At 36.1% G+C, this 21706-nt stretch overlaps 2 protein-coding genes and 1 long non-coding RNA gene across 7 annotated transcripts in view; 1 reads left to right on the plus strand and 2 right to left on the minus strand.

Annotated features, from left to right (window-relative positions):
- Window positions 1-986: 986 nt before the first annotated feature.
- LOC128863040 (peroxiredoxin-6) lies at window positions 987-2370 on the minus strand. 2 transcript variants are annotated; one of them, XM_054101936.1, is made up of 6 exons: window positions 2102-2370; window positions 1931-2046; window positions 1695-1870; window positions 1444-1636; window positions 1299-1371; window positions 987-1229 (listed from the first exon to the last, which is right to left on the minus strand). In XM_054101936.1, exons 2-6 carry the CDS (start codon window positions 2032-2034, stop codon window positions 1101-1103), a joined length of 675 nt encoding a protein of 224 aa, XP_053957911.1. In that variant the 5' UTR covers window positions 2035-2046; window positions 2102-2370; the 3' UTR covers window positions 987-1100. The 2 variants fall into 2 exon arrangements, with proteins under 2 accessions (XP_053957911.1, XP_053957912.1); XM_054101937.1 differs by lacking the exon at window positions 2102-2370 and having other exon boundaries at window positions 1931-2095.
- A 310-nt stretch (window positions 2371-2680) lies between these two features.
- LOC128864505 (uncharacterized) overlaps window positions 2681-21706 on the plus strand; it is a 96804-nt gene continuing 77778 nt past the window's right edge. For 2 of the 3 annotated variants that reach the window (XR_008454701.1, XR_008454702.1), the window contains exons 1-2: window positions 2681-2927; window positions 2991-3066. This is a non-coding gene — a long non-coding RNA (uncharacterized LOC128864505). Of the gene's footprint in view, window positions 2928-2990; window positions 3067-16609; window positions 16686-21706 lie in introns of those variants that run through there. The other variant, XR_008454700.1, reaches the window with a different exon arrangement.
- LOC128864504 (transcription factor HNF-4 homolog) overlaps window positions 7034-21706 on the minus strand; it is a 101951-nt gene continuing 87278 nt past the window's right edge. Inside the window, exons 3-7 of one of the 2 annotated variants that reach the window (XM_054104202.1) lie at window positions 9804-10140; window positions 9236-9732; window positions 9032-9169; window positions 8604-8840; window positions 7035-8537 (exon numbers count right to left, since the gene is read on the minus strand). In XM_054104202.1, the coding sequence (XP_053960177.1) occupies window positions 7699-8537; window positions 8604-8840; window positions 9032-9169; window positions 9236-9732; window positions 9804-10140 (2048 nt within the window). In that variant the 3' untranslated portion in view covers window positions 7035-7698. Of the gene's footprint in view, window positions 8841-9031; window positions 9170-9235; window positions 9733-9803; window positions 10141-21706 lie in introns of both variants that reach the window. The other variant, XM_054104200.1, reaches the window with a different exon arrangement.

A 21706-nucleotide genomic window follows, 5' to 3' on the forward strand; every position in this document is an offset into this window, starting at 1 on the left:
AATTACATGGTTGAAGCGCGGTGTTTGGTTTTCTCCAAGCGCAGGACTTCCCATCAGACCTGAAAAGGTTAAATTTACTTTCATCCGCAAAAACAACGGATTTCCAGAACGAAATGCTTGTGTTCAAATGTTGTCTGCAAAACTCTATACTTTGTTTTCTATTACGAGCATTAATCAACGTTTTATTTCGGGCAGTCCTTCCATGAAAATTTTCTTCGCGCAGAGCCCTACGAACATTTTTAGGGTTACAGATCTTGCCTAAGTATTTTACGACTTCGTTCGTTAATTTTGGAGCGCTTAAATCGGGGTTTTCCTTAACTTTGCGAAGAGTCCACCTCTTACCTGCATCATTAAATATTTTATTTGGCGCAGATCTGCCATTATCTTCTATCCTGTTTTCGTGGCGAAACCTTTCTATAATGTGCTGGACAGTTGAGGAACTAATAGCAATAATTTCTGCAATTTTTCGTTGGCTTTTGCCCTTTTTATAATGACGAATAACGTCTTTCCTTTTTTTCAAGTGAGGTCTGTTTTTCCATTTAAAAAAAATTAAATTTTTTCAACTTTTCTTTCCACAATTTTTTTGACAATGACGAAGACGCTGAGCTAACTGAAAAAAATATTTCACCCTTATTGCATTTTCAGAGAAAATATAAAATACACTCCATCATTTAAGCTGTGTTTCTATATTTTTTCAGCAAACTTTGTTTTTGTTATTGTTCTTTCTGCAGCTGTTTACCTCTGTTTACATACATACATATCTCATTACAAGTCGTATACATTTTTTTTAATTAAATTTAGTAAACATCGAGTCATTTTCTTTTTTCTAAAAAAGTGTTACCTGCATCAAATAGCTGTGAGTCACTGTATATACGGAAAATGTGTATGCTGCTAATAACAACAACAAAGTTCGTCGAGAATGATCTAATTTTAATTTTATCGTTACCACCAACAAACTCAGATGTCAGGGGAAAATTCAAACAATCTTTTTCGCAAATGTTTTCATATTTCATATTTATGGTTTATTCGAAAGTAACAATAAAAAAATTCGTATTTTTAACATTTAAATACAAACTGCTGACAATTCAGACTTCAAAAATTCATGGTTGTGGCGTTTTACGCAAATATGATTTGCCTGATGGAACCTGAATGACCTCAACGCCAGCTGGGAACAAACTTGGCACATCTGCTTCCTTGACTGTTGGTAAAACCATGCAAACATCACCTTGCTATATTAGAAAACCCATCAGAATATTAATTTTATGCTAGAAATATAATTTTTTTCGAAAACAACTTACTTTCCAATCAGCTGGAGTGGCCACCGACTTATTTTGGGTCAATTGGAGTGAATCAATCACACGCAATATTTCACTAAAAGCAAAAAATGTTACATTAGTTTTTATACGAAAACGATTTCTTTCAAAATCAAGAGCAAACACTCACTCAAAATTTCTACCAGTGGTTGCAGGATATAAAATAGAAAGGCGCAATTTCTTTTTGTCATCAATTATGAAGACAGCACGACAAGTTAGCGGTATGCCATCCTTGTTCAACTCGTCCTTATCCAGCATATTTAGCTTGACCGCCAATTCTCGCTTGTCATCAGCAATTATGGGATAGCCAAAGGACTTCAAATCTGGAACGCAAAAGTCGTGCTACTTATATTGTTGCAATTATGCTGTGCATATACTCACTTCCATAACTTTTGATATCTTCAATCCATCCTTTATGTGAATCGACATTATCCACCGACAGCGCAATTGGCTTTACATTGCGCTTGGCAAACTCAGGCAAGAGTGTGGCGACACGCGCTAGTTCTGTAGTGCACACGGGCGTGTAGTCCGCGGGATGCGAAAAAAGAATGGCCCAACTGGTGGTGTACAATAGTATATTAAATTGAAGCTATACTGCAACATATTTACGAACTTACGAATCGCCAATCCATTCATGAAAGTCAATGGGACCATCAGTAGTGACTGCCTGAAAGTTTGGGAATAAATCACCAATGTTGAGTGCTTTGCTGGAATTTGGCATTTCAGTTGGAATCTGCAAGTGAACGTATATGTGTTATAAGCTCTTTAACGGAATGTACTTATTTTACGTAAAATAGAACTTTATCGAAATCAGTACAGCTACGAACAAGGAAATAAACAGTGATGGGCAGCGAAGAGATGATTTAGTCGATTGTTGAAACACTTCGATGGTTCTCCAATCATTCTTGGCAAAAGATTGTTAAAATATCTCGATGGTTCTCTCTCGCAGTCTCTGGCAACGAATTTGCAGTCGCGTTTTGTATAGAATAATTAAGAAGAAACAAGAAGGGAAACTCGTGCTTCTACGGAATTTTCTATTTTTATTCGATTCTCTCGATAGCTTAAACATCTAGGACTCGCTCATCTCTGGAAATAAATTCTCCAAATTCAACTAGTTGCCGGCCGGCATCGGCGAGGAACATGTGGAATGAAAATATCGGTGGTGCTGCCACAGTTTCAACTAATTTTTGGCGATTACTTATACAATGAATTGAATATAACGTATAGGTTTTATGAATGATTATATCCTTAGTACGTATCGTTTTTCTATTATATCGAACAGGGAATGCAAATTTCTTCAGTCATCGTTTTCGTCGGTAACAAACAACCAAATCTATTTGAAGTCTTTTATTTTAGCATTAGAAACTTTTTGAATTTTAGTGTTCTATTTTTTTAACTTTAAACTAAACCACACAGCACAAAAATTATGTAAATACTGACGCGATAAATGTTGAACGTGTAGAGTACATCGCGGCCGGAAAGTGAGCTATACAATAGCTGTGTTTTTTCCAAATATTGTGATATATTTTGAATGTGCATTTTTTCCCTATAGCGATACATCTCCACATATACATACATATGTATATCCGGTTCGACGCGCTCACACGAAAAACGGTAAATACGACAACTTCAAATGATTGAAAATATTCAATTGTAACGCTGCTCCTTTCATTTCAGCTAATAAAATTAATATTGTGCCATAAAATGTATCTAATAAGTTAATGGAAGGTGGATATGCATAATGAAGTTAGCGGTAAGTAAAATTATGAAAGTGAAAGATAAGTTAATAGTTTGCATTGAGCCATGCCGACATTTGTAAATACACAAATATAAAATATACGAGAATGCAACAACATAGATATAAATGTGTATGGACGCATTAATGCCCCGTGATGAGCAAGTGAACAGAAATGAATTTACAAACTTCGTATTAGTTTGTCTGTGCAATTGACAGACATTTGTTTTATGTGCACCTGAAAAAGAAGTTAACATACGTTTTCTGCAATATAAGAAGCAGAAACTATTTTGAAGTATATTTGAGGCTTTGTGAAGTACTATTCGAAAATGTGTAATGTTTTAAGAATATTAAGGTCAATTGTTATCAGTTCAGTATTAGTATCAATCAGTATCGATCAGTGACCAATTCACACACATCCGGTGTTTTTTATCCATATCAAACAAAACTTCCAACAGAGCAACGTAGGTTAGTTCGCTGGTTCGTTAGTGAAATACACAAACTATCGTCGCACTGAAGCAGCACTCATGCGAGAAAGCTTCACTATGCCGGACTTGTCTGAATAGGTCCATTTAACACGTTGAGCGCCCGCCGATATTTCTGACTTCGGGTATTAAAAATTGTTCATAAATTACAGAAAAGGAAGGAGACGTCCATACAGTTCGGATATACTGTTATGATGAAAATTCAAGATTATTTATTTTAACAAAAAAGTTGTTACACACATATGTAAAGTCTAGCCACACTTTTTCTTAGAAGGCTTCAACAAAGCTCTTCAACTACATGACTACATTCATTCAGGTTACATTTACATTTTAATTTTAATACTGATGGTCCCACAATAAGTGTAACGACGGCCCCCAGGGACTGGAGCCGGCCACGAGGAAAGATCAGCGCCGGTCCCGGGGTCATACTCAACGTGTTAGTTAGTTTATAGACAATGGTACTGAGCTGACACGCCACGGATTCGTGTAAATATACCTTAATGGGTTAGGAGTAGTCAGAATTAAAAAAAAAATGGATTTTTTGCATTTTCTTAAAGTATAAGATGTGAAAATTTGAATTGAATCCGATACTTTTCGAGTTATTCAACAATTAACAAAGGGCGCTCGGGCGCTCCGGAGCGTTCGAGAGCAAGTAGCTGGATGGTGCACGTATGAAAGTGGCAGATAAGCTCGCTAACGATAACACTCGAGAAGGTAGAATGCTAAGTAGGCAACAGCAAATCGATATTTTCGAAGCTGCTATGACGGCTGAAGGACTATTATATGGCCCAAGAATAAATGGCACAGTGTAAGTAATTAAATAATTCGTATAACTCTACATAAATCGCAAAGCTTTAAATGCGTTTTTTTTTTTCAAAACTTTGTTTTTGAACGGTGTGAGTGACAGTGCTTGACGGGATATAAATCTGGGTCGTTCCTTTAACGTAGAACCGACTGCCGAGAATGAACTGAAATTGTTCTACTTAATTTGTTGTTTTACATCTTGCGAACAAAAAATTCGTAGATAGAGCAGCATATTTTCTTATTTCCCAGAAGGGAAATCGTTGATAAAATTGTTGATAAAGTTTCTTCCAGAATTCATATTTATTCATAAATATACAAAAATTAAATGATTTCACTTGCTTTGTAATAAGAAAATTAACAAAACAACAAAAAAAAAAAAAAAACGGTATAACAGCGTGGTTTGCCAGTGGTCTTGTCAAGTAGATAATATAACGAGAACGAAAAAAGAAATATCTTCTGATTTAAGAAAATTGGTGGTTAAGCACGGAAAAGAAGAAATAGCAAATTTAAGTCGAGCAACGGTACAAATAATTGTTAAAAACTACGAAGGACTAATTCGTATGAAAATAAAAAGCGAACCGGCCGCCCAACAAAGATGTCCAGAAGAGATGTAAGCTCCATTTTAAGAGAATTTGCCGAAAATCCAAGACTTAGTGCTACGGAATTGGTCCAACATATCGTTGAGATATCCGGAAAAGTGTTCATCCAAGAACTTTTAAAATATATCTCAATAATAGTGAAAAGCCTTTGATTTCAGAAGAAACTGTCCCTCTCGGCTTGAGTTTGCAGGGTCACATTTTGGCAATGGAATCGATTTCCGGTCTAAAGTCTTATTTACTGACGAATCGAAATTCAATATATTTGGCATCCAGACAACTTAATACAACGCCGCAAATCCAGATTTAAATAGCCTGTTTGGGAGATTTTAGAGAGAAAAATTCGACGAAAATTCGGATAGGAAATCGATAAAGAAAGAGTTGATAAAGGCGTGGGACCAAGTAACGTGGGAAGAGCTTACCCATGTAGTTGAATCAATACCACGACGCCTTCAAGCAGTGAAATAATTTATTTTAATCAATTTATGAATAAATATGAATTCCAAAAAACCTACATCAACAGTTTTTTCAATTATTGTATACCTTTTGGGAAATAAGAAAATATGCTGCTGTATGGAGACTTAAGTCCATCACTGTATTTATTGTCCTGCTTATTCAAAATAATGTATTCGACCTACCTATCAGAAAGTTTTACCTCCGAATGTACATATTTCTGCCATGAAAAAGCTCTTCATAAAAAATATCTGGCGTTCGGAGTCGGCGTAAAATTGTAGATCCCTCCATTTGTGGAACACCATCAAGATGCACACCACAAATGGGACTAGAAGCTCAGCCAAACACAAAACAGATGTGTACGCGCCAATTATTAATTAATTAATTATAAAAATAAAATTAATTAATCGGTAGATTTAAAATTTCTGAATATGGCGTCGTACGTCGCTGAACTAGACAGCTGCAGTATACAAGCAAAAAATGCAGCGCGTAAAGGTCATAATAAAGATATCCGTTGCTCAAATTAATTTTTCTTATTTAGGAAGATAGTTTTAAAAAACAAATTCGGATGATTAATTTTGCGCCACCCTCTATTTTTCCTACCCACTTGTAGATTATGTAGACTCTTTTCATTTTTAACCCCTTTAGTACCGAACGACGATATATCGTTGCAGCTGAGGCTCTGTATACTCGTATGTTAGAGCGATAAGGTAGAAACGAGAGACGAGATATCCCTCGGATATGCGTCGACACAGACAGTTTCTCTGCACTGTAAACGCAGTCTTTACGATGTTTGTGATAGTTATCAGAGAACTCAAGTGGCACCCATGCATCGACACGTCGAGCCTAACATCTTTTTCAGCCTTTCTTGATCCATCTATTGCGCAGTCAGTGTTTAAAAGCCTTCGACGTTTTCATAGAAACACAATTAGCAGCGAGGAATTTTGTTGTCAGTATTGTTGCCACGTTTTTGGCAAGGCGCATTCATTAAATGTGGTGGCATTAAACCAACAACACTGTTTTGTACGTTTGATTGTCAAAGCAAAGTATTGAGAAACTAGAAAACAAATAATGAATTCGCGTTGATTTATTCTGAGCTGACAGCCACATGGGCACGGCGAAAAAAACAAAAAAAAAAAAAAAAAAAAAAAAAAAAAAAAAAAAAAAAAAAAAACAACTCAGTTGATTTATCAACACCACCTTCAATAGATTCGCCTTGGTTTTTGGAAAAATTAAATTTTCAATACATATCGAAACACAATTGGCGTCGTTTTATTCTCCGTTTATTTCGCAATAATAAAAAAAAATTTTAATATCACTCCTATTTCCATTTTTTAATATTACGTGCCTTTTTGCAAAGCTCTGCATATTTGCTGATTCGGCCTGGTATTCTTCGCGTACCTCTTTCGCTCGGTGCTAAAAGGGTTAAGTCGTATTGTCTTTTTCATTTTCGATTTCTTTGTTAATTTTTTTTGCTTACATGGCAAATAGTTGATTCACTTTAACTGAGATCGGGTGTAAGAATTTCATTATACAAATCATTAATTCAGACCTCCTAGCACAGTCAATGCTACCTGCCTGCTAATAGTGTAACGTTAATCACTTACTTCCTTCGAAATAAATAAACATTTTCCAATAAAACTAATTTATTTCTTTTACATATTATTATTATTGATACACTTGATCCATTGCAGTACAAATATTGTAAAAAATATTTCATGTAAATGCTTATTTCAAATTTCACCTTAACCTATATATAGGAAAAAAGTCCAACAAATACTCCACTGTGATTATACAAATTTCACCTATTTAACCCCTATTAAAGTATGTAAATTAACAAGTTTTTATAACAACAAAATTTCCATAAAACCTATCTACTTATCAACTAAAGGCATCAAAAATTGCAACAATATTATTGTAAATCTATACAATTAATATTTGTATGAAACAACTTTTTACCATAAAATTTTACAAATTTAAAAATATTTTTTTGCTTATAGTGTTGCATATATGGAAGTCCATTTAACAGTATGACTAACGAGCAGAGAAATATATGTATTTAGTTCTGAAGAAATGATCAACGAGTAGTTGGCGCAGTTGACCCTTACTTCAAGTAACCCGGCTTAAAGTACCGAATAATCATCGGCGCGATACATATCGTAAAGCCCAGAATATACATACATACTTATACATTTGTATGCGTATTTATCATCTTCTCGAGCTGCTTTCTCATTCGATTATTTGTCGTAGGCATCTGACTTTGTTGTTTGCACCCATCCGGAGAGCTTCCGTTTTCTTTAGTCCACCCACTTTCAATAACCAGTTTCCGGTTCCTGTTTTAGTGTCATGCGATAAGCATTTTCGGCGTCATGCATACCACCGCCCATCATGTACCCGCTACCCCCGCCAGCGCCGCTGCTCAGCGCATCCGGACCACGTATCTTGAGTGGAGCGCGACGCAACATTTCTTCTGCGCTGCCGCTATTGTATTCGTTTAAAGTCATATCTGCCGGATTGCGTAGCTGCTGTGCGCCTGCGCCATTATTATTGAGTGCAGCATTCAATTGTTCAGGCCTTTGGTAGGGATGGTTACGATGCAGCGGCGGCGAGTGCTGCATTATTGCACCAGATTGCATGGATTGACTAGGCGATGGTGATGCATGCGGATGCTGCATATTCGATGGCATATGTGGCAAATTGTGTGGCGTACCAGTTGACAGTGGTCGTAACGCGACACCTGAGTTATACAAGCTATTCTCATCCATATACGGATTGGCATTGCTGGCGGTGCCGTTGACGATATCGGCATTTGATGGCTCTGTGTCGTTAAGGTGCGGCGAATGCATTGAACGTGTATGATGCGGTGTGCCAGCGGCGTTGATTGCTTGTGAGTGTTGTTGTTGCTGTGCGCGATGCGTCGGATTTGTGCGCATTGTGTTGTACGGTGTTGGTGGTGAGGATATATTTTCTAGTAGTGGCGACATCATTTGTGCATCTAGACTGCTATCCATACACGCCGAAAGGTGGTCGCTGGATGCGGGTGACGTAAGTGCGTCTAGAGTTGATGTCACATGACTCGTGTCCAAGGAGCGTGTGGGGCTGTAACTAGCTAGATGTGGTGGCGAGAGTGGAGAGCTATCGGCCAATTCACCTTCATAGATGGAGTAAGGCATAGTAAGGTAATAGGACGGTGGATGGAAGAGAGATCTAGACATACCTCCAAGTAGCATTTCCTGTAGCAGCGAGTCAATGTGAGCGACACCGAATATTTTCGCAAACTGTATCTGCTCAATCATTTGCCAGGTGATGGACTGCAGCACTGGCAGTATTAAGAGAATTTCGCCAAAACGACCACGCGACTCATACTGTCGGTCCGACACATAATCTTCCAGATTGTTAAGGATTTGATGGCGCAACGTCTTTATGCGCTGGGGCTCGTTAAGACCTTTAGCATCTAGAAAAGACAAATGCACACATCAACGATTTGTTAAACTCAATTGGAGTTAGAAAATAAATAAAACAGCGTTTCAAATACAAGTACAATCAATTTACAAGTTTCGGATTAAATCGTTTGGATCCTGCTCTCGATTATCGACTGACAATTTCTGCGTCGATTAACAAGAAGCATGGTTTGCATGCACTTACTGGGATCGAAAAACACCAACGCTTTAATGCATGCCAATTCTGTATCGTCAATATTCACATCTCGCAGCGCAAAAACGAGTTCATCAATGATTCTAGCACCGATACGTGAGATATCTAAATTCGGGGATAGGCGCGCATCTGCAAATAATACACATCACTTAGTACTCTTGTACTGCTGCTGTACCGCATGTGCATATCACTTACCCGGACAATGTTTTGTTATAACACAGTTGTTGCCTAGCAGTAGTACATCTTTCAGATGCATGGAGCGACGCGACAAACCGAGCAACAGATGTTCACCGGCATGAGCGCGCAATAACGCCACTTGATCGTCCAGTTGCAGATCGTTGAATGCTGGTATGTGTTTGGCCCATTCGACAAGTGTTAATAGTTGTTGTTTCATCGATTCGCACACATCATTGATACTGGCAAATTGCTTATTTGAGAGATCTTCATTCGGATTGGTCTCCATAGCGGCACCTGCTTTAGACTGACGACTCTCGATTTCCGCCTTCACTAATGAAATGACGGATAATCCATTACCCGGATCGGGATCTTCGTTGGACGCACGACGACAGCTAATGCGATCACGTTCATTTTGCACGGCTTCTTTCTTCATACCCGCCTTAAAACACTTTCGCAACCGGCAATACCGACACTGATTACGCTTGTCCTTGTCTACAACGCAATTCCGTGAGAATCTGTATGGATGAATGATGTAGGTAAATTTTACACAGCACTGCTTATTCTAAATCAAAATTTGCTATTTTACCTGCAGGTATATTGGTGATTCTTGCGTACGCTGCGCCGAAAGAAACCTTTGCAGCCGTCACAGCTGGAAGCGCCATAATGTTTGCCGGTAGCGCGATCGCCACATATTGCGCAAACTGTTGACGATTGTGAGTTGTTGTTTTGCGCAAATGAGTTATTGTTATTGCTGATGGCGGCAGTGTTGCTGCCAGTAGTGGACAAGTTGCCATTACTATTGCTGTTGCCACCGCTCAGACTGAGTGCGGGACTAAGTGCCTGACTACCACCTGGACTATGTGCGGAGGCGTTGCTGAGGGAGAGTGACGCTTCAATGCCATGCATCATATGACCCTCGGCATCTGTAAGTACAAGTGAAAATGAAATAAAATTTGTATTATTCAGGAAACCAACTTAGTTGAAGTGGTCTATAATTCAGAAGTGGAATATATCAATCTATGCATATACAAAATTAGCATAGAATATTGTACAATACCTTCTGCTCAAATATGAACGAGACTGATTTAATAAAACACAAACGGTTAATTATTGTTCAATTTTTATTTTATCTCCTTCAAAGTAATCACCATTGGAGGGATACACATATGCCAACGTTTTTTCCAATCATCATAGCATTCCTGGAAGGCCGATTTCGGTATGGATTTCAGTTCCTTCTTCGAATTCTCTTTTATGATTTCAATTGTCTCAAAATGTTTTCCACGGAGCGGCAACTTGAGCTTGGGAAACAGGAAAAATCACATGGAGCCATATCAGGCGAATACGGTGCTTGCGGAACGATATTAACATTATTTTTGTTCAAATAATCGCGAACAAGACGTGATGTGTGAGCTGGTGCATTATCGTGATGCAAGAACCATGACTTGTTGTCCCACAATTCCTTCCTTTTAAGTCGAATGTTCTCGCGCAAACGCTTTAAAACGTCTAAATAATATTCAGCGTTAACCGATCGGCCTTGCGGAAGGAACTCCGAGTGCACCACACCTTCGTAATCGAAAAAAACAGTCAGCATAACCTTAATGTTTGAGCGACTTTGGCGTGGTTTTTGGGGTTGATGTACGGCCCTCTTTGAACGATTTATACCACCCCGTAGGTTGTCTGCAACATTTTTAATTTATTTTTGCCATATGTCATTGATAAAGTCTCGTTCATATTTGAGGAGAAGGTATAGGAAGAAATTGTTGAAACTAAATTATACTATATATAAATCTAACTTAGCTGACATGGCTTAAATTTCAGAAGTGGTATGTGCACTTACAAGGCAGCACATCAGTCTATAAACCAACTAAATTAGAATAGAACTCTTGAGTTGGGATTAAATCAATAGCAATTGAGTAGCACTCCTGTATGGGAGAAAAGTACGCTTTTAAATTATTTTATGAGATCCATCAAATCTGGATCTAAGAAATTAAAATGATTTACCGGAAAGAGCAAAATCAAGCATGCCCTTCTAGTTCTAGTCACAATAAGTGCTATTTTTTGGCAGCCATGTAATTTTAAGTAACTTAAATAATTATAATTCATTTAAAAAAAATCTTACAAACCAATAATTTAATTACAAGAAACCTTAAAACGCAGTTTTCGTTCCTTGTTAAAAGACTTTCTCAACAAACTGTATGTACATATAAGTAAACTGACAACACTTGTTTGTTATGGGCGATATGCATGCCAGGTTCTGCATTTAGTTGTTTTCAAATTTTCATTTCTATCAACGTAATAAGCTTAAATTTAATTTTTTTAGTTACTTAGTTGCTTGTTTTATTTAGTATTAAACAATTTAATTACATTTTGCTCTTCAAAAACAGGCCTTAAATATCGCTAAACCGCTTCGCTTCATATGAGACATGTTTATAATGATGCCTTGACAGATTTTATAATAAATATTTTATCACTGACATGTATCCATAGGCATGTATGTACTCTTGCTTATGTATGCGTGCATACACGCGATTATACTTCTAAACATGTACTTATATAATAAGATTGAGAAATCACGTGGAGCATTCTAAATTGCATATTTTCTTGCTTCATTCGAAAATTGATTAATAATTTACTACAAGAGAAATTCAGAGATTTCTAATCAAAGGCTTCACATTTTACTCGTTGTTATTTTCCACTCAAATTTTAAAAGTTGCTACAATAAAACGTGCTGAAGATATGCCTAATTGGCTGCCTAAAATATTAATTTGTCTAAGCGCGACTTAAAATCACCTCACTTGAATTGTCAGACCGCCTGAAGGAAGGCAAATAGGGGCACAGATTGAATTCTTCTCAGTCGATTACGACGCTAGCACTTGAGGGAGTTATGGGGTGGGCTAAAGTTTACTGCTTTAGCAGATGGCCTAACTGACATTTCAAAAAAAATTATTGACTTAGAAGCCGAAAACACTATTTTTACTCCTTGCAAACTGTGTATTGACAAATTTCTATTAATTTCTATATATATATATATATATACATATAATTGGCGCGTATTAATTTCTATATCTACATAAATACACACACATTCCTAATTAGCCATACATTTGCATAAAGTTGTTTTCGTCTACATAAATACATACATACATATATTATATTTTTATTAATTCATATCTTACTGTTTTTGGCTCAGATCTTCTTTACATATCTTGAGATGTCTGGTCAGGTTCGAGCAGCAATGAAGGGAAAAGAAACCAGCCAATGCTTAAATATGCAAATGTATATATTACACACATATACACAGTATACATGCTTGTGTATGTGTTAGCATTAAATTATGCCCTCTTCTGCGTGAAAGCACCGATAAGAGCACATTTAGATATATAAGTAAAGCAGCTTTGCCCCTTTTCCACATACATATTTCTGTACAAATTTACTAACACAAAATACTTATATCTACAATATTTGTTGTTTGTGCGTCAAAGATACAAAATAAACAAAAAAAAAATTAAAAATACTTTGTTTTTGGCAAGCCCCTCCGTGAACAATTATCTAAACTTAGATACAGTTACTCTAAAATATTTGAAAAAAAATTTATTTGATTTGAAAGAAGTATAAATAACAAATAAATAAATGATTGGCGCGTACACTTTTGTTAGGTGTTTGGCCGAGCTCCTCCTCCTATTTGTGGTGTGTGTCTTGATGTTGTTTCTTAAATGTAGGGATCTACAGTTTCATGCCGACTCCGAACGGCAAATGATTTTTATGAGGAGCTTTTTCATGGCAGAGCGGCGACCGACCGCTATTAGAAAAAACTTTTTCTATTATCTGTAAAGAAGTATCAGCGACTCGAAGTAATGCCAAGCCCCACAGCCGCACACCTTGTGGACGAAATTCACGAGGTGAGGATTTGCCAACCTTAGAAGCTTCTTAGAAGCTCCTTCGTGCGCCTCCGATCCACACCTGACCAAAAGGACCTCCCGAGCTTGCAATTTTGTATTCTTGCTCAGCGCTCGCTGAACTGACGCGAAGTCTATCTTTCCGGGAGCTCTCACAACTTTCCGCAGGTATTCAAGGGGCTTCCAATCCTGTTGTTTTGCACAGAAATCATCTCACGGGCCTTTTGTCTAGTTAACTCATCTGCTCAGCAGTTTTCTGCAATATCCTTGTGATCGGGACATTTTTGATCGAATACGATCGAAAGAGAAGCCAATCATTCATGATCTGCTTCGAGTGCAGCGTCATCGAGCACAGAGCTTTAGTTGCCGGTTGGCTATCGGAGTAGATATTTGCTTCGCTGACAGTTGTCGTATAAGCTAGACTTCAATCAGTTGCTTGATTGATTGCGGTCACCTTTGATATGCTTGGAATACACTGCAGTGGTCTGTCAGCCTGAACTTGAGTTTGATGAGGATCTCCTTGCAAAATAGTCCTCTATCAACCCTTCTATTCAACTACGAGTCATCCGTGCCAGTTTCATCAGACCTGCCTCTAAATGCTGCACTCCGCTCACTCTGTGAGAATGTAAAAGTAAAAGTAAAAGTAGTATTTTTCCATGTGTCCCAGGTCGAAGTATAAGTAGAATATTATCTGGCCGTTTTCAAATATGGTAACGTAGTGAAAACTTCTTCAATACCTTGCTGTATCTTCTTTCATCGTTATCATTTCACTTTTGTGTGGAGCTGAGCTAAAAAAAGTCATTCATTCGCCCCGCCATCGCAGAAAAATAATACATTGAGATAATAGAAAAAGATTTTTATCAGCTGCCGTTCAACAAGCAATCATAAGTACCGGTATTTGTGCCATGACTTGCTATAATTTACATACGCGTACATATAAGTAATAACCCATAATTTTGTGTCACACTGTTCTAAGTTTTTTATATAATTTTGCGTGTTTTCATTCTTTGTCGTGTATAATATTTTTCTTTTTCTATATTTAAAATATGAACTAAACACAAAATAGATTTCGTACATTTGGCAAGTAAAAAAGAAGGCACGGCATGCGATAATAATCGCTTGACAACGCTTTTCGGTTTGTACTCGTAGTTTATTTTTAGTTGTGAAAGGCTGGGACAAATTTTAATGGAATCGAGAGTGGCAATACAAAGGCGAAGAGATTTTCAAAGAAAGGGAAACGAAATCGAAAAAATTTCTATAAATGGCTTAATTCTATAATTTTAAATCGCTTTAGGGTTAAGTTAATTCATGTCTAGCCCTTTTAAGAAATTTAAAAATTTTTTTTTTATTGATTTTTTTAATAATTTTTTAATTTTTTTTAATTTTTTTTTTTTATTTTTATTTTTTTTACTTTTTTTTATTCTTTTTAATTTTAATTAATTTTTTTTATTTATTTTTTTATATTTTTTTTCATTGTAACTAGTTAATATAAGTAACTAACGAAATATATCGTTACAAATGAGTTATGGTGCTCTGCACACTCTTTGCAGAGTAGTTGGCTACTGCGTGAGGTGATGCGGCTTATTACGCTTCATTCTTTCTTTCCAGTCATTTCGATCAGTGAGAGCTGAAGCTTCGCTATTAACATGGTGAGGGAGCCTCTTCATGTGCGATATGGCATATTTTTGGATTACCGCAGTAACTGGATCAATACCACTGGATCAATACTACGTACGCACGAAGGCGCGTTAACAGCACATCTCAATACTTTGTTTTGAAGCCTTTGTATTTGGCTGGTGCATTAGCAACCCTATAGTTGGAATCCATATGTCCATATTGGTTTGAGAATCTGGTTATAAAGCAGATCGCTTGCCCATAAGCCAGATCATGTTTCAGTATTTCATTTGCAACTCTTCCTTTTTTCTTAATCACATTTTCGTTCCATTTGAGTTTAGTATCTAAGGTCATACGCCATTTTGTTGTCAGAGGTGTTGTTGCGCTGACGTTGCAGTTTTTCAATTGACTCGGATTGCGTTTTGCCAACCGACAAAATGGAATTCAGCAATAGAAAATAGTTTGTGCCTAATAACGAATAAATCTTGTCAAGGGACTAATTTTAACCAGTCATTGACTGTGCCATTCTCTTAATTTTCCGACTCAGGTTTCGCACCGTCTCGAAGGCAATACTTTCGACGTAATAGAGCTGCAGGCTGTAATATCCTACTAGTGTAGTTTGGAATCTATAGGTAATGATTAGGCAGATATTTAATTTAAGATTTATTGCTAGGGAACTATAGCGCCGGAATTTTTTTGCCGATTTATTTGTTATCCCAGTAGTGGGGACCATGTTACTGGAACGACCCGGATTTATGTATATCAGGCCAAGGACTGTCACTCAAGCAGTATTTCACGCCGTGCAAGTATAGGGAATGATCATGCTTCTACAACAATAACAATAACACTAGATTTTGATCAGCTTTGGCAACTTTTTTTGGCTTTTTTTATTTTCCCAAATTTTTGTATAATTATTTTTATACATTTTTTATCCAAGAGGCCAACAGGGCATGGAGAGATGAAGACACATGCATAACAGCTAGGCTACTATGATCGCAAATAAATAAAAAAATACAAAAGAACTGCTTAGCCTTTCAAGAGAGGACATCTTGAAGGTCGTGGCTTGTATAACCGGTCATTGGCTATTTGGCAGGCATTCCTTGAGACTAAGAATCTTTTCACATGAATATTGTAGAAGTTGTAGAGATGAGGCAGAGGAAAAAACAGTTAACCACTTCTTTTGCAATTGTCTAGCCTTGACTAAAATTCGAGCAGGTTTTCTAGGTAAATATTTATTCAATTCTCTTTCGGTACTTTCTGGCGTGGGGTCGGGCCAATTATGCGCTTCATAAGAGCCACAAAGTGGTTCCAAAAAGAAAAATAAATGAAATCAAATTATGTGCAATTTTGTTTTCATTGATTCCGTTTAGGCATTTTTGATATTAAGGGGTCCCGGTTGTATAGAATTAAAAAAAAATCGATTTTTCGTTTTTTTGATATTTCGAAAGTATAGGCTTTTAGGAATATACTGTCAAATGTTTGAAAGGATATTCCCAGTATTTTCGATTCTACAGCCGTTTTAGACAGATAGATAGACAGATACAGCCGTACAGGTAGAGACAGATTCGTCACGCAGCCATTCTCAAAACTTTGAACTTAATTATCTTAAAACTACTTTTTTTGGCTTGGTGTCGTCAAAAAACAAAAAAACTATTCAACCGAATCGTCTGAAATTTTTGTTGTTGTTCACAACATCAATGGCTATCACCCGTACTAAAATCATATTATTATTTAGATTATTTCGTATTTTTTTGATTCAAAAACTAAAAAAAACCAATGCCAAATTCAAAACCGCGCCATTTTGGATAATTTTTTTTTATTCTATTACGGGACATAGCTACAGTTATACTGCTGAATAATTTTTTTGGTTTTTGTGTTTCAGGTAAATATAGCAGCCAAAATGGGCAACACCGTCCAGGTCCAATTTTTGGAAGGATCAACTTCAGCGGCATTTTTAAAAGTATTAAATTAAAAAAAAGAAACTTCATTAAAAAAAATGTCATTAAACAAATTATTTTTTTCAATTTTTGTATGTAATTCTTTTAAATAAAAAGCCTCAAAAATTGAAATATCATTTTTCATTTTTTTATTGTAAAATAATTCCTGTAAATACCCTAAATTTTTGAGCTCTAGACCACGGGGACCTCTTAAAGATGTATCTACTTAACACAAGCAGGCCCGTCGTCGAAAATGTCGATTAAATGACAGAAATAATCAAAGTTGACCGGCATTTTAGTAGCCGTAGCATCATCGTCCAGGAGCTAGAGATCGACCATAAAATAGTTTTAAACCATTTGCGCAAATATTTAACGCAAAAATAATGGATTTCTTTTTCCCTCCTCTTCTTCTTTTTACTCCTTTACGCTTTATAAAGATCTTCTGGTTTGTCAAATTTCATACTCGCATCGCTTCTCCCAGCATAATCGACCTGAACTTAACAAAAACAGGCCGAAAGTAGACTTTAAGCCTTTGGGAACGAATTTAGTTGAGAAAATGTTTGCACGTGGAACGGATGTAATTTTTGATTGCTTGGAGTAGCAAGTACAAGCAGAACATTTTACATAAGAATTAATTTATTTGTAAAATATTAGTGACACATGACATATGAAGATGACTTCAGGTAATTAGAATTGCAAAGCAAAAATAAATTAATAAAAACAAAACACGTCAGCCGCTCATAGGGCAAAAAGGTGCATGACGTGTCTCAGACGTCAAATGTCCCCAAGGGGTTAAGGTTGTTAGTTGTCGCTGGTTTATCAGCAGAGGTCAGTGACTCGGTGTACCGCCACAAATACAAGTCATATACCATGTCCTGGGTGGCCAATTGGCTAGGTGATTTCTTGAGATACTTCGTTCACCAAACACTCATTCTAGACCCAAAAAGTTGGGAATTATTGGCCTGCAGTCCTTTTTGCTGATTGACTGCATCAATAGTTTTGAAAAGAAAACTGGAGCTGATGATGACTCCTGCAGCTTCTAGTCCCATCTGATATAAAATGCATATATACACGTGTGTATGTATGCATGTGTGCCTATATGCTGGTGTGAATGCAGGTCGAAGCGCGTGTTCACATTAAATTTATACCAATACAAACATGAGCAATAATTAAAGTGTAAGAGCATGGCGCTCATGCGATTGACAAAGGAACCCTGCAGGGAAAATCTGAACTATTAAAATAAAATAAATATAATATAATAAAATAAATAAAATATATTCGAATCAAATGGGAGAAGATTTGTATGGAGGAAGGCGAATACTGCGCTGAGTAAGAAGAACCTCACTCCTACAATCAAATATAGCGGCGGCAGTGTAATGACTTGGGCTACAATTGCAGCCATGGGAGTAGGAAATCTTGCATTCGTGCAAAGTACTATGGATAGATTTCCATATGTATCCATTTTAAAAGCTAATTTGAAGCCAACTGCCAAAAAACGGGTCTCGGCTCGGATTTTAAGGTAGTGAAAGACAATGACTCCAAACATAATTTCGAGTTTATATGAACTCATTTACTTTACAATTGTCAAACTAAGCAACTGTTAGATTAATATTTAACAACTATTAAAGAAATACCGTGCAAGATTTCAAAAAGAGTCGAGTAGGTTTGGATTTAGGGCATATCTATAAGAGCTTCAAAACTAACAAGTTTCATAATAACGATTAAAAATCGAACAAGTATAGAAACCGACCTGGTGAAATGGATGCTAAAATACTCAGTTCTGCCCCGATTGACTTAAAAAATTTGCTTACTATTCTTGAGATATTATGCATTCATTTAGAAACTTTAAATACCTTACCCTCTTTAAATTTATTAACAGCAACCTCAGCTCTTTTCTAGAAATATGCTTCTACTTAGGAAACTAGATATAATTTATCGGAATTGCTGCTGAAATGTCGAGTAATCGACGCTGTGTGTACTATTTTGTATATCAGAGACCATAATCATTATGTGTTTTATCAACAAAAAATTAATTTCTGAGTACAGGGTACAGGTACCTACTCTTCTAACGCACATCTCTCTTAAGTGGGCACCTCCCATAAGCGGACACTTTTTCAGTTCATCACACAAATCCTTAAGAATTTCTTTAACTTTTTTTCTCTTAAGCGTGCAACCGCCTATAACACCTTAAACCTACCACAACATATTATTATTTTTTTTTACTTTTCTTGGTTCATAAACGGACGCCTCACATAAGCGGACACTTTTTCAGTTCATACATCAAATTCTTAAGAATTTAAAAAAAATTTGTTCTCTTAAGCGGGCAACCCTCCCATAACAAATTTTTAACTTTAATTACATTTTTCTTGGTTCATAAGCAGACACCTCCTATAAGCGGACAAATTTGTCAGTCCCTGGGTGTCCGCTTAAGAGAGATATTAATAGCGGTCGCCCCTCGGCAGGCAATGGCAAACCTCCGAGTGTATTTCTGCCATGAAAAAGCTCCTCACAAAAATATTTGCTGTTCGGAGTCGGCTTGAAACTCTAGATCTCTCCATTTGTGGAACAACATCAAGACGCACGCCACAAATAGGAGGAGCAGCTCGACCAAACACCCAAAAAGGGTGTACGCGCCTTTACTTAATATTTTTCATAAAAAAAAATTTTTTTTTTTAGTTATATATTTTTCATTATATTTAGTTTTATATTGTCATTAAAATATTAAGTTTTTTTTGAATTTTTTTTCGTAAATTTTTTTTATCGAAACTATTTATTCGAATTTATTTTTTTTTAACAAAATTAAAATTAATTTCTTGAACTCTGTTTTTTCCTTTGAAATAAAAATCATTTTTTTTTGGGCAGATCGAAAAGTTCAAAACACGTCACCTAACCTAAACTCAACTCAGCTCGCCTTAAAATGTTCCAAATCTAATTTGTTGTATTTAAACCAGATGCCGAAATATTAATACTATCTGGTACAAGTAAATTGCCTGGTAACAATTGCACTAGAATCGCATCATTTCGAAAGTAATGCATTAGTGAATTTTCCTGCAGGGAAGGAGAGCTAAAAGACTCTGCTTCAAGCTTAAATATGAGTGCTTCTTATACTACATGCCCGTGTGTACGTGTGTGTGTGTGTAATCGTATACCCACCCAGAACGTATGTAAAGTATGCATGTCAAAGATCAAATTCATATCATACGAGTAGAAAGAAATAGCAATGACAAAACACTGCAGCTACAGTAATTCAGAATACTGAATTAATTGCCGGGCAGGTAGTAGACTCATTGCGAGTGTCGTTGTTGGATATAAACGTGTGTTCACTTGATAATTACAGGCAATTATTTCAGTTTGTTTTTTAATTTCGAACTTATTTTTATTGTTTTTTCTTCTTTCCGTTCCTGTTGATTGCGTATTTGCATGGATATGTTTTTCTACAATATTTGAATTTCAAAGTAAATTTAATGAAAAAATTGTAAATAATTTGATTTCTTACATACCTACTAAGTCATATGTACATATATACAGACATATAAATATGATTGCAAGCGGTGGTCTTGTAATATAAATTGCCGCAACCCAATTAAATGTAAACACACGCACACACACACACACACATAGGTATGATTGATAAATATAATTGAAAAGTGGCATATTCATATGAGCGTAAAAGAAATCAGCATCTCGTAAAATACTCGTGGAAAATTACGCGGCTAGCAAGGAGAAATTCATAGAATGCTATAAATTTTTTTTGATAATTGCGTTTTTTAGGTTTAAAATTTTTTTTTATTTTACTTCCGCTTCGCCATTGGTGGCGCACGCGCCTTTAATATTTTCACTTAAAAACATATCATTAAATTGTGACAATAAATGACCTTAAACATAATTTTTATACGCGCAACAATGATTTACACAAATAAATACAGTCCGGCGCAAAAGTTTAAGGCCAAAAATAATAACTTTAGTACAACGAAATCTTTTTAGTAATTTAGTTCTTTTAATAAGTATTTAATACTGAAGCATAGAACTGAAAGAACTCTGAAGCAGACTTTTAGTTGTTAATTTCTTCACTAAAATAATTGCATGCTTTGCGTAAGTAGTACTGTCCAAAAATTTAAGACGCCTGCGTTCATATCAACAGTTTTGGCGACCCATGAATTTTATATCTATTCAACGTGCGGGCAAGCGTGTTTTTGGAGGAAGCAAGGAAGTTTATCAAATATTGGAGCGTTCCACAGTGGGGACTCTCCGACACATTTCACATTCCAAAAGGGCTACAGAATCCAACTTTTGACCAAGTTTGATAATTTTTTCTTAAGGGTACCCGGTGGTCTAGAGCACGAAAATTTCACCTATTTTCACGATTTTTTTTTTGTCATTAAAAATTCAAAAAACGATGTTTCAACTTTTCGGGCTTATTAGTACGTTTATTGAGCATACAAAAAATTTTTTTTTTTACTTTTGAAACAATATTTATTATTATAAAAATGCCGCTGAAGATGACCCTCTCGAAAAATCGAACCCGGACGGCGTAGATGATTTCGAGACTTCTACTCATCTGAAACCCAAAATTCAAGAAGATTCTTAATCAGAAAGAGTGCAGTTATGCTCGGAACTAGAACAAATCGAAAAAATGAAAAATTGACAAAATGGCGCACTTTTGAAAAAAAAGTTCGTAAAATCGGGTTTTTTTTCACTAGTTTTTTAGTTTAAAAAATAGGAAATTTTTTAAATAAAATTATGATTCTAGTTCCGACGATAGCGATACATGTTGTGAACAACATATCCAAATTTCAAATGATTCGGTTGAATAGTTTTTTGTTTTCATCCCCGCCGTGCCGAAAAAAGTCGTTTCGAGATAATTGAGTTTAAAGTTTGAGGTGCAGCTAGAAGCTGTAATATTGGGAATTTCCGCATAATAATTGCACAGTATATTCTTAAGATACTATACTTTCGAAATATCGATTTTTTGGAAATTCTAGACCACCGGGTGGCCTTAAAAAGCTCGTAAATAAATTTGGAAGAGATTGTCTAGGCCCGAA

This window comes from Anastrepha ludens, chromosome 5 (assembly GCF_028408465.1).
Source record: "Anastrepha ludens isolate Willacy chromosome 5, idAnaLude1.1, whole genome shotgun sequence".
NCBI lineage: Eukaryota > Metazoa > Arthropoda > Insecta > Diptera > Tephritidae > Anastrepha > Anastrepha ludens.

Coding starts and splice junctions, on each gene's coding strand:
- LOC128863040 (XM_054101936.1), bottom strand. CDS start 2,034: ATGCCAAATTCCAGCAAAGCACTCAACATTGGTGATTTATTCCCAAAC. Junction 1,871..1,930: donor CATGAATGGATTGGCGATTC/GTAAGTTCGTAA, acceptor GTACACCACCAG/TTGGGCCATTCTTTTTTCGC. Junction 1,637..1,694: donor AGATATCAAAAGTTATGGAA/GTGAGTATATGC, acceptor TTTGCGTTCCAG/ATTTGAAGTCCTTTGGCTAT.